Here is a 14596-nt window from a genome sequence, read left to right as displayed (position 1 = left end):
GTTGAAACCACAAAATGTAAGTGTTGTTCTCTATATATTTTTATAACAATTTGATCAGTTACAATGTTGTTATTGTTAAAAACAGATACTGTTTATATTTTATGCGATGTTTTCTAAATTCGAAATCTGATTTCAAAAGCCTTCTTATTTCCAATTTCCATGTTTATTATACTAGAAGATAGATCATTTTTAGCAATGCTTTTTCAATTTTTTTTTCAACAGCTTGCATAAATAGTATAGCCGAATGGCGAATACCTAGGAATCTCTATATTTAAGATTAATAAAGTAATAAATAATATCCTAAAATCTTTCGAGAACTCTACATTTCCTAATCGAGTAAATTTCATTGATAATATTATTCCAATTTGAAGTACAATATTAATTACAATCTAATTATAATAAACGTCCTTTATCGATAACACTACCACTGCACTGGTAACTTCATATTATATACCTAAGTTCCTATATTATTATGTAGGTACTGTAAAACAATATACACAAACAAAAACCATAGTAGCAAAAACACATCATCCCTTATCGAATTCAAATCTTCCAAAATGCATACGACATCCCAGCGGAAGGCAGTTTCTTATCACATGCACCCATGCAGTTCCAACGACCGATAGCGCATGCGCGAACCATAGCAGATCAGTCTGAACCCGCGCGTCGAACAGCGCGGTCGCGCTTCGCGGTCTGTGATTGGTGAATGTAAAAATGAGGCGGAATTTGAAAATAGTGTTCCTCCTTGGCGCCGCCTGGATGTTTTTTCTTTTTTATTACATGCAGCCAGATACGGCACAGAATAAGGTAAATTATTTTGCAGTCTGTGTGGAAGTGTTTTTTTTTTTACAGATTATAAATGATTTTGACAGATTGTAACCTAAAACAAGGATAGTATTTTTGATAATATTTACCTATCCTACATTTGAATATTTATTTCATGAATTAAAACTGCAGGTTCCTAAAACGTTATTCATTATTTTGTCGTGTGATTATAACGTCATAGAGTCATCAACATCTGCAATTTTCTATCAGTGTCTAACGTAATCATTGAAAAGCTTTTATATTAATTAATTATTTTATGTACACAAACAATGCACAACACCAAAATATAAATGAAATGTAATTCTAAAATAACTGTTAAAATTAAAGAAGAAAAATATAGAGCAAAAAAATAACAGTAAAAATAATACTTTTTTCGTATAAATATTTATTACTATTACTGTACAATGTACATACTGTACATTAACATTAAAATAATCATTAATTAATGATAATATTATGAACTGCTTTTTATGCATATTACAAAATGAGCCTCAAAAATTTCCGATTAATAATAATTATTAATCAGGTTTTAATTATTAAAACCTACAAATTAATTACGATAAAATTTACTTTTTTGGTTTTATTATTATTAGATTTAACCCAGAAAAGAGCAATACACAAATCTAATTAAATTACAACTCAGGTACATAAGTTGCGCCTTATAAATTCTATGCCTTTTTGTAGAGCGAATGTGAGAACTGCTTTTGTAAACGACCTTACATAGTACACGTTCTGTTATTTATATAGAGTGTAATTAAATTTATTAACTATATTATTTAAAATAAAAAAATGGTTAATTTAAGTTATTTGTTAATTTATTTTAAATATTCAATCGAAACATAGTTGACAGATATATACTACGTACCTACATACTGTATATTGTGATTGGAATTAATAACATTATTTATTCGAATTTTATAATCTAACCCACAACAGTGAGTGAAGAATTATTTTCGCATAAAGTTAAATAATTCTTTGATAAATACGAAATAGATAGAGATTAAAAAGATAAAGGAAAACGATAACGCAAGCCAAGCAATTTTTATGATGAGATTTATAAAAAATATAAAAAAATACAATAATTTCCCAACATAGGTATACCTATTTGAATGATTTTGGAACTTACTCTTACTCGCCATAAAGTAATTTATCTCCCTCTTTTCCAATTTGGTTACAAGAAAATGCATTACATATCAGGAAGAAAATTGAATGTTTCAAATCAACAAAATTCTTAAAATTTTGCGCAGTTGTTTAGGCGTGAAACGATATCTACAAATAAACTTACTTTCACATTAATAAATGCGAATTAATATGGATTATAAATGTAAAAATACCTATTTTAAATAATCTTGCACGACGGCTTTGTATTAATATTTAAGAAACTCGTGTTTTCAATGTCGAATTAGGTACTTTCAATAATTTATAAGAAATTAAACGTCGTACGTGCAATAATATTAATATAGTAAATAATTAATGGATATATTATGTATTTAAAATAAACTTTCTGAATTATATTCAACTAGCTTCCGCCCACGACTTCGTACGTGCATCCCCGTTTTTCCCGGTTCCCGTAAGAATATCGGAAAATCCTTTCTTAGGGGACGCCTACGTTATGACATCTACCTGCATGCCAAATTTCAGCCCGATACGTCCATTGGTTTGGGCTGTGTGTTGATAGATCACTATATCAGTCACCTTTGAGTTTTATATATATAGATTTTAGAACAATATTTCAATAGCATATGTAACACATCTTTAATTATTATAATATTAGTATAAATATCATTTATTTGAAGATTTTATTTTTTTATACAAATTGATCATGAGGTAAGCAAGTATTCCATTTAGGTAATGAACGCCAAGGTATTTATCTGTTACCTTTAATTATAAAAGTATAGGTTTCATTTTCGTTTTAATTATTCAGAAGTAATTCTAATTTCTAGAATCATACATAATTACTGTTCATTCAGTGTTTTCGAATGAAAAAAAAAACATCTTAATTGTAAAGAAAATGATTTTGACCTATTTGTTATAAAATATTAAATAAAAATTTTATAATATTATAAAATTAAAAATATAACTATGTTAGTAAGGTTTTCGAGATAAAAAACTACCGTTTATTGCAAGTTTTTGCATTACCTACCTATATTATTTATTGCATTGACAGATAATATAATGTACAGATGCTAGTATTTCATTATTAATTAATCTGCATAAACAAGATATATTACTCCATATAATGTACTAGTGGGTCGCCCCGGCTTCGCCCGTGGTACCTACATATTTAAACTATCCTATCTCTCAAGTCAGATCGAACTGCACATGGTGTGCGAATTTTATTATAATCGGTTAAGTGGTTTAGGAGTCCATTGAGGACAAACATTGTGACACGAGATTTATATATATTAGATTGTGTGCCATGTTCGACGGTGAATACCCCTCATGTACCTATCATTAGAACGACGAGCGATATGACTGCAAAGTGTCTTGCATATTTTTATAATAATCCTACATGCTTGATTAAGTATTGTTAGTATTTGTTACCACTATGCCTATTAATATTAATTTTTCATAGCCCTTAGTGATAAGAGTACGGTTGAAAAACGTTTACCGGGATAAGCTTGTCTAAAAATAAATAATTCATCTGTTACAGTTCTATGAAAAAATGTCTTACCGTACCAGCCTTTTAATTTATATTGTAATGGTATATAGTACTATAAATAATGTAATGGTCTACTTGGTGTTATAAATTAACCATGATCGTTCTACGATTTTACCCGTATAATTCCAGTTTTAAAAGCGTAATAAAATAGTAATGTTTGACGCTGATAACATAGCACTAATACATATTTTCGATTCATGATAATAATATGATAAGTATTACAGCCCTTCTAGAAAAATGTGTGAGTTTCTAACAAACGTAGAGGCAACAAAACATAAAATACATAGAAAATTTATACATCATACCTTTCAATAAGACAAAAATAATAACCCAACCAAATACAATAAACATTACTTCCCATTACAGTTCTAAAACCGATCTATTTAAAAAGCATAGATAATATATATTATATAAAGCGCTTGCAACGACCTACGCTAGTTTTAATTAAGCGAACTAGGACAAATTATGGTCAGTTGCAAATGGCTATTGCATAAATGAAGCGATGTTATGAAGATACTTTAGAGGTATGTTAATGATAATCTAAAAATGATATAATTTTATATGGCTAGAAGACTCGGTGAACTTCGTATCACAAACTGTTTGAGTAAAATGATTTCCTTTAATACTACATATCTATAGGTACTATATGTATATTATAATTAAGCTGAAGAGTTTGTTTGTTTGTTTGAACGCGCTAATCTCAGGAACTACTGGTCCGATTTGAAAAATTCTTTCGGTGTTAGATAGCCCATTTATCAAGGAAGGCTATATATCATCACGCTAAGACCAACAGGAGCGGAGCCACGCGTGTGAAACCGCGGGCCGCGGCTAGTATACTATGTATAAAGGTGAAGAGTTTGTTTGGTAGCTTGCTTGCACTAATAAATTATTTTACTGTTGACTTATAAAGAAAAGCTATACCACCACGCTAAAACTGGGAACTGTTTATAATAAATCCATAACTTTATCTATTGTATGAACATAATGAAGTAGGTACTTAGGTCTAAAACTGAACTGAATTAAGTATCCGTTTTCGGTAGCTAATGCGTAGACCATAAGATAGGTGTTTGGTCTAGTAAATAGGTGTATTCTAATGGATATACGTTATACATAATTGTCAACGCATTACGTGCGACATTACATTTATGACCTAATTGATAACTCGGTGAACTTAGCTTCGATTGCAATCGGCATCTGGATATTATTTTTGTGTCGATTTATTTTCCTTAAAAATATTGTGAATTGAACAAAATGACATTTAAATTGATTGCCATCATAGTGCACATTTTATCGAGTTTATATTGAAATAATAATAAGTTACACGCATTAATTAAAGGGTGTTGAAATAAAGCCAATCGGCTATAACATTTAATTGCCAAAAATATGTGCAATTATTTACGACATTACCAAGTACATTAATTCTCCCATCAAAATAATATTCAATAACACTAAAAAATAAATAGTTTTATGTAAAAACTCTTAAATTACAAAGATACGAAACAAAATCAAGGCGATCGAATACCTGCGCACACGCACACATACAACACGATAAAATATTACAGCCTTGCACTTTCAGATCGATTCGAACCTGATATTAAGTGAAGCGGATTTTACACAACTTTTTTTTTGTTGAATACAATGTTATTTTTATTTTTTTTTATAAAGGTCTGTGCATATGGGTTTAGTTGTTATTTTACGTCTGTGTAAAATACCAAAATCCTCTAGCAGCTTTAAAATTTTTAATTTATTTATATTATTTAAGCAATAGAAGAGATATTGTATAAAAGTAAATTTAAATTTAAAGTTGATAAAAAACCTTAACAACCCTACGTTATATGAGACTGAGAGACTGCAATTTAGTTTTATATCTGTGGTTGTTTTCTTGCTAATCTCAAAACGGCTCGACCGACTTTGATTTAAAGATATCGTAGTACTTACATTTAACATAATATGCTTTGACACATTTTGAAATAAGCTTATAAATACCTATTTCTTCAAAAAATGAATCAGATTTCAACTCAATTAAAATCTCAAAACAAAGAAGAAATCCCTTACGATTCCTTAAGTTTTACTTTTAGACTTATAAATAATGCTCAATAAATTATACAATAAAAACATAAATAATAAATTAATTCTTGTTTATTGGAACAGAGGTTTACGAAAACATTCTCTTCGCTTATTTCGCGGATCAGTGATCGCACTTATTTATTGATATCAAGCGATATCAATATTGTCTTTACGTTAAATAAACATTACTTTTATTCCGTTTTTTATTTCGAAAAAAAGAAGATAAACTCGCATGCTTTTAATGTTGAGCATTTTATTTTGTGTATTTTTAAGCTATTGCATAGCTTCTATCGCGGGCCTTGAGCGCGGGGACCGAATCCAGAAATTCCGTAACGAAAAAACCTCACGCTCCCCACCCCGACGGACGGAGGTGTGGGTTGAAGGCATAGCATGTAATAGCTTTACCGCGGCAGTCCCCGAGTGCCACACGTCGTTTTTTTATTATGAAAATAGTCTTTACAATTCCATACTTTTTTAAACCGGTATAGAAACAAAAAGTTCTACTCAAGACTTATGTTCCTAATCTACAGAATAATGATTTAAAAAATTCTTCTTTTTATGTTTCCAAAACATACATTTTAAAATTTAGGTATATTAATTAATAATGATGATTATTAACGACTACATTTTGCCTTTAAGTAAGTACTAATTCCTGTCAACATTCAAGTTTTTCACTAAATATTAAAACCTATTTCTAGAGTCGGGCCTTAAGATCATAGATACATCTTTCACCAGAGTCATCAGAATATAAAAAAAACCCGAATACAGTTCATTATTATTATAAAGAATCTGTCCTCACATAATGTCAAAGAATAAACAATAAATTCTTCTTCCTTCTTCCCATATAATTATTTCCACTCAGATGTCTATCGCTGAATGTATTAAGAGTTAAATAATTATGTGTGAAGACAAATTAATGTGAGATACCATCTTTTACGTTGGTACAATCTTACTTCCTTCTTGGTATGTTGAGAATGGTCATGTTATATACTCGTATAAAGAAGTGCAAAAAATATTGCTAAGTGTAAGAAAAAGAACCAAAAATCCCCGATAAAAGGAAAACAAGATTTGGTAGTTTTTGCTACACTAGTCGCAGATATTTAAGAAGTTATTTTCAAAATAAAAAACAAAACGAGTGTAACTTCAATTGGTAAATAGCGAGTGCTTATTCTGGCATTTATAAATAATATGTAATGGAAATTGGAAATATTCCATTTTTTTATTTAGAAATATGAAAATAGATTTGTTACGGACCTTAGCTGAGCATTGGCTACTTCTAATAAATCTTCACTATAAAAAATTGTTTATAATTTATTGATTTGTTTATAATCTAGGTATTTCGCTAGTTGCATTTTTCTATTAAATGTTCGAAAACAAGAAAATCCAAAACCCTATTAAAATACAATTAATGAATATTATTAATTCGGCTTCACTTTAATTGAATAACAATTAAAAATCCTTCGATGTTAAAAAAATTGGCTCTACATGCTCTATGTCAATAAATTAAGGTATTTGACCATAAGTGATGTATTAAATACGAATTTAATTAACTAAATATCAAATTGTACATAATAAAATCATAGCAGGTACATTCTAAACTGTTTTAGATCTCAAGCTATGACTTTACATATTACAATATAACAAAGCTATGTAATGATATGCACGTTAAATGACTTTTTGTTACATTCTTAGTGTTCATCTACATAAATATACCATCGTCAAAGCAAAATCACTCTTTAGGTATAACGTTAATGTTTTGAGAATTCCATGTCACTTGCTATAATTTACATTGATAACAGATAAGAAACATTTTCATATCAGTTCTCAAATTTTTTTTCTTCTATGTAGGTACATACAATAACTTTGTATATAAGTCTAATCGTAATCATCTCCTCGGAAATGGCTAAGCTGATTTTATTAATCACGTCAATATTTTAATTATTTATCAAAGAAAACACGAAAAATATGATTTTACTAGATTTCCGCCCGCGGCTTCGCCCGCGTTTGCAAAGGAAAACCCGCATAGTTCCCGTTCCCGTGGGACTTCCGGGATAAAAACTATCCTATGTGTTAATCCAAGTTACCCTCTATATGTGTGCTAAATTTCATTGTAATCGATTCAGTAGTTTTTAAGTGAAAGAGTAACAAACATCCATACATCCATACTTACAAACTTTCGCCTTTATAATATAATTAAGATTAGTTTTAGGTCCTACCTCTAATACAATAATATCACCATCATCATCAGCCCATATACGTTCCCACTGCTGGGACACGGGCCTCCTATAATACAATAATATAATATAGTTTAATCCCTAGCAATCCAGTTAATAGATTTTGCTCAACTTAAATAACATTATATTGAAATAAATTACAATATATTAGATTGACCAACGATTTACATAACAATGCCTTTCTAGAATTTAGGTCTAATTTTTACACATCACGTATTTCTAAACCGCATGAATCAGCTTTTCTCAATTCGCTTCAGGCTGGAATAAAAATTATCTGAGCTTTAAAGTGAAATTCTACGTTCCAAAATTCAATAAAAGGAAGCTATTATCTAGATGCCTTTTACCGACATCTTCACATACTTAAGAGAGGTCTTTTTTAGCTGGTCTTGTTTTTTGTGAAACCAACGTAAGAGAGAATTACTTTTAAATTTGAAATCCTGGATATTTTCCACAGGATTCTCAATTCAGTAGTCGAAAACACGTGCGTTGAATAAATTTGCTCTACTTTAGTGTAAACTTTATGTCATGGTAGACCTATAGGGTGATTTACAAACAATTTTCCGATCGGAAATGTAATTTTGATATCAATTTTCTTCAAAAATAATGAATTAATACCTTCCTGTATACGTTTGGTTATCTCGGGATACATGTAGAAATGTAACCGAAAAATAAACACTTTGGATTGTAGTTATTATCGAAAATCTTTACCCTCGTAAAGTCTATAAAGAAACTCAGCAGATACTATTTCGATCTAGAACCCGTAATCGTAAGCGTCCTAAGTATCAGATTTACAATCTGTTTCCTAAAAATCAACGCCTTTTTCAACCGCTCGTTTTAAAGTTGCGTCATGTGTTACCTGGTTATTTGTTGAAGATAAGTACAGAATACACAGAAGCAAATTCTGCAGATTAGATAGTAATATAGGTCATGCTTTATAAGATTCTCTTTGCTAGAGATTATTAATATGAATAGAAGATTTACTTTAATGGATCATCATTCATCATCCCATTTGTAGCTGGCTGGCTAGCACTACAGAATATTCAAGTTCTGTAGTCGTTGTAGTCGTTTTAAACTATTTATTTATTCTAATTTTATACTTGTTACTGTATTATACTTGTTTATGTATATAATTTTATACTTGTTTATGTATAAAACTAGGGATCAAAACAATTACTTTTATGATATAAAAATATACAAAAGATTTTTTCTCATTTTTACCGTTTTCCGTAACTATTCTTCCGATTTTTTTATTTATTTTTTTTTATTTATTTTTTTGTTGGTAAGTTATCGTGGGTTCAAATCAGACAGAGCTAGGGAACAGTTAGTATAGGATAAAGATATATACTAATATTAACTGTCGTATGTGTGACCTCATGTGTTATCTTGCTAAGTAGTAACTATATGTGCAATTCTCAGGATATGCTCACATTGTTACGTACTGAAATCATCTAAATGCAAATGATATATGTATCGTGAATATATGCAAATTGTTTCTTGAAAATATATAGGAATAATATACTTTAGTTTTGATTTGAAGATGTATCAGAATATTTTATTAAGATGCTGTTAATAGCTTTGCATGGAATTGGTATGCACAGATGCACAGTTAATTTATATTATTACTATAAATACTTTATGAGGATATCTAAATAAAAAAGTCGCAGTGAGAAGTAAGAAATCATTCAAATAGTTAACATCGTCATAAACTCATAAAAAAGATTAAGTTAGTATCATTTAATTGATCTCCCGGTATTGTCCTAATTCAATTGTCTTCAAGCTATTATAGAGACTGATACATATTTTGACCTTATAACGTATAAGTGATACAGCGGTTCAAATTAACAAATACCTACATTCTATAAAATCAAGAAAGGACTAAAATCGCGAATATGTAATTTAACAGGTTAATTAGTATATTGTCCTTAAAAATATGAAAAAATCCAAGAAGAACGAAGCCGCTAACGGAAACATACATTAAAATTAAAAATAAAATTAATTCAAAAAATCATTTCGTTCAAAAAAACAATGAATTTATTGTCCGAAAGATACACAATTTTTATTTTTACATAAGTAGCAAAAAATATTTTTTATCTGCAATTAAAAAATTGCAGATAAAAAATATTTTAATTTGCAATTATACGCGAACAATTATTATTTTGTGTTGTTCTTGACTTGGCAATCATCTTCACGACTATAATGATTTATTAACATTCATTTTATGCGCCATTTTTTAATCTTACGACTTCTATTGTTCACGACTGCTTCTTAATTATTGTGTTGATACTTCAATGCAGTTTTCTTTTTAATAGGTTGAGATATAAAACAAATGAAACGAGTTGTTATTGTGTTTATGTCATTTATTAGATGGATTAACATTTCTATCGTACCTACCTTATTCTTGTATTATTAAAGGTCTATAATAATTTTATTTCCATTTGGGTAATTTCATTCAAAATGCTTCAAGTAGGTAATCAAGATAATGATACCGAATGGTAGCTCTGTAAAAAATATGAAAATAAACCATCGCAAAGCCATATCAATATAAATATACCTAGTTGTAGTTTGAAAAATGTTTATAATGAAAGTTTACTTTCATATACAAAAGTTTATAAGCCCTTTAGGATGCGATAGAATCGGCATAACATAATTTGAAGATATGGAAAAAAATCTTTTAGTGACTGAAAATTTTCTATCAGAATATTTAACCGACTTCAAAAAACGAATAAAATACAGGATAATTGTATTTTGGCTTTATGAAGAGACAGTGTGAACTATATTCCATTATCTATATCTCTATATCTAAACATTAACACCAAGCCCTAAAAAATACAACACAAACAATGCGTATTTTTACAATCCATTCAAGACTGATAGAGACGGGTGTATTGATTAGACAGAGATGTAACTATTTTCGTGGTTCCGTACACGAACGATTAGATCGATAAAACAAGGGATGTTAGTATAGGGGTGACTCCGAAATAACTTCACGTAAACGATTGATCGCAGTTTTTCGTGTCCAAACTCCCTAATGGCTATAATTTTTAAGTAGCTTTGGAATAGTATACCTTAAATACTAATTTAATTTGAAGCTATTAAAAATTGCGTGTTATTAAATAGTTAATAAAGTTTTAAACTAACTTTAATCTAAACATGTCACGTAATAGTATCTAGTTAATTAATATTAAATTAAATTGACCATAGAAATAGTTGATGAAAACAAAAGACTCATAGGTATCCAAGAAAAATATAAAAGCAGAAAATTACTTTAACAAAACTTCCATAATAGAAAAAAAATGTCCAACAATCATCAAGACATTATTTACAATACTTTTTATAATCTCACTAACCCATATATTACATGCGATGAGTAATCAGCGGGTCAATAAGCCCTTATCAGCGCTGTTATCAGCACACATGATGAATAACATCTTCCTGATGCATTTACTGTCATCTCGTCAACATTTATTTTTATTGTATGTGAACGGTTATTTATAAATTGCATAATGCAATAAACATAATGTGCACAGTGCAATATTTAATGAATATTTAATATTAGATATATTATGATAATAGTTATAAGAATTATATCATTGGTATTTTTTACACTGATCATTTTATTATGATTAAAGAAACATCCTATTAAAAACGTTTTTTGAAACAATGCATTTGAAACTTAAATCATTGATATACCTATTCGATTTTTTCGGTATGTTTGTTCGAATCTACAGAAGAAACAGATTAATCGATTGAAGCGTGACTTCACGCTAATAATATAGTGTGGGTAAACTTCAAGTAAAGTTTTTGTTCAATTCATAAAAACCTCTAAGTCCACAGCAGACTCAATCGCAATCCTCTTTTTTGAGTTATATTATATACTTATTAAATCATATGTATAATGCAATTAGGTAATAAAGCATTCTTGTGGTTTTTAGAAGCTTCTTAATCTAACCAATCGAAACGTTAATAAGCTAAGTGCAAAAAAACAAAGAGTTGCTATTACATAAAGCACTCTTTTTGGTTTATCTTCCAACAGTAATTTAAATGTGTTGCACAAGGTACTTATCTTGGACCGTTACAATTCCTTATCTTCACTTTTAATATTAACATACGAGTATGCGTAATTTAATCAAAAATAGTTTTAAAACAATATCGTGTATAATAATCAAATACATTTGAAGATATACCGCATGCAAATGTAATTATACAGCGCCCTCAATGCGGATCAATTGCGTTGGATTAGCGAATTCTTAGCACGCATTTGAAAGTGAGTTTTATAAGCAACTTGTATTCTAACCACGCTTAAGATTGGACAGATCCAATTCTTGTAGGTTACTTCAAACCAGGAAATGGAAAGTCGGTCACACCTTAGATGAAGAAATTAAAATGGGATTTCGTGGGTTACAAATATTTAAACGATTATAAAATACGAAGCATTAAGAGGCTGTTAAAGCGAATTGTATTGCGTGTAAGTGATTGTTGAAGATTTAATATTTTTATAATAATGTTTTTATGACTGTTGACCCGCGAGGTTGCTTGCCTATGCAATACTTATTATCTTAGTATTTCATAATAACTGATAATATATCTATCTAATTGTATCATCTTTGATGGTCATATTATGTTTATTTCATCGTTACTCTTTTTTGTTTTATTTAAATATATTTTAAAGAAAGAAGTAATACAAAAAGTAAGGCAGAAACGTCGTTTCAATAATTCCTCTTCTGAATTACCAATACTTACGTGACGATTACTCTATACAATTTTAAACTTAAAATTAAGAATAATTACAATTCTTACAAAACTAAGAAACGATACGTTTTTATATCCCCTTCCAGCCATTAATTTCATTTCATCTTGAAGTGACTTTTTGCCAAGTTGCCGACCAACTTGAGAGCAATTAAAATCACAAAAAGCGCTCGACTGCGAAAATACCACGAAAAAATTATTGTAGAAATGTCTGTTTTAAGGGTTTTACTCTACGGATGAAGATATGAGATGCGGAGCGAATTATGTCTAAAATGAAGGCGTTTTATCATTTTTCAAATAGTCTCTCGGTTTACTTTACTTAAATCAAAAGTCTCCTTACTAATTTTAAATTTGGACGTAGCTATAATTTACAAAGTAACTTTCATCACTAATCATACAGTGCAAAGTATAAACATAGATATTCATAATATTATGATCGATGAGTCTTACACGTAGTTGTTGTTTTATAATTATTTTTCTAGTTAATGTATTTCAACATCAAAACATCCAAAAGTTTCCTCAATCGTATTTTAGTATTCAATGCTTACCGTTCGTTACATTTTTGACCTAAAAGTAAAAACGGATCTCAATTACATATTATTGAAGTTTCTACGCACGTAGCCACGCAAATCCTGAAGTACTTACAGCTTTGCTGTACTTATGTATAGCTTTCCATGGACAGAGAGACTTATACCGTGAATAAAGACAGCATCTTTTTGGAAATGCTTCTAATCAATTGTTTGTTAAATAATCAGAGCGTTGCAAAGAAATATATTGCATCGTTACCTATATTTCGTTTAGTTTGTATAATGGGTGTTCAAGAATCCAAAATTCAAATCGACAAAATTTATTTATAAAAAAGGGATGCGGGTTCGAGTCCCTCTTCGTGATAGAATTTTTCTATTCTATATTTAAAAAGCATTTCAATGCCATAACACTTAAAATATCAAATTCAAAATTTATTAATTACTAGCTTCCGCCCGCGACTCCGTCCGCGCGGAAAAATTAAGAAAAGTTAAGATTTATTTTTTTCTACGTATTTTTTCGGGATAAAAAGTATCCTATTTTATGCCCAGGATAATAAAGTATAATTATACCAAGTTTCATCGAAATCGAACTGTTAGTTTTCACGTGATGCCTGAACATACAGACAGACAGACAGACAGACAGACAAAAATTTTTTTAATCACATATTTGGGTTTAGTATCGATCCAGTAACACCCCCTGCTATTTATTTTTTCAATATTTTCAATGTACAGAATTGACCCTTCTACAGATTTATTATATGTATAGATTTTTAAAACTGGTTTAGAGTTCACGGTCCACATGATATTTTGTATCATTTAAAAACAAGCTATAAATACGTTTCTGCTCATTTTCTATTTTAATTCATGTTGTTATTTCCTTTATAATAAAGGAAACTAGATTTAAAGTACTTATACATATTTACTATAGAATATTGAAATTAAAGTTTATAGAGAAAGTGTGGATTCCTGTTAGCACCAATTATTGGAACAAGTTTATCATTATAATTTTCATATCCTTATCTCAATGCAATTGCAATTTGAACTTGCAAATTGCATAGAGGAAAGTTCTTTGAACGTCCTTAAACAACTTTCTTATCAAGCTCAGTTTCCTATCATTTAACTTATTATAAACTATTATGAGTAATAAAATTAATTGCTTCGGTTATGCATATTTAATTTCATCTGTTTTACAAATAATTATTCTGGGTCTTCAAAGTGCTTCTTATCTTTTTACGTGTTTTGAAGTTCTGTAGTATGATCTTTATGTACATCGTCAAATATGTGTTTTATTAATCTACTAGCTTTCCACCCGCAGCTTCGCCCGCGCAGTCAAAGAAAAACCCGAATAGTTCCCGTTCCCGTGGAATTTCCTGGATAAAACCTATCCTATTTCCCGGGGTAAAAAGTAGCCTATGTCCTTTCTCGGGTATTAAAATATATCCATACCAAATTTCATGAAAATTGGTTCAGTAGTTTTGGCGTGATTGAGTAACAGACAGACAGACAGACAGAGTTACTTTCGCATTTATAATATT

The 14596-nt window shown here is 29.5% G+C and overlaps 1 protein-coding gene across 1 annotated transcript in view; it reads left to right on the top strand.

Annotated features, from left to right (window-relative positions):
* Positions 1-640: 640 nt before the first annotated feature.
* The window catches only part of LOC123693536 (polypeptide N-acetylgalactosaminyltransferase 2-like), a 65529-nt gene continuing 51573 nt past the window's right edge, over positions 641-14596 (top strand). The window contains exon 1 of the mRNA XM_045638695.1: positions 641-807. Coding sequence (XP_045494651.1) covers positions 715-807 — 93 coding nt within the window. The 5' untranslated portion in view covers positions 641-714. The remainder of the gene's footprint in view (positions 808-14596) is intronic.

Source organism: Colias croceus, chromosome 8 (genome assembly GCF_905220415.1).
Source record: "Colias croceus chromosome 8, ilColCroc2.1".
Lineage (NCBI taxonomy): Eukaryota > Metazoa > Arthropoda > Insecta > Lepidoptera > Pieridae > Colias > Colias croceus.
This window is presented reverse-complemented; position numbering and strand designations above follow the sequence as displayed.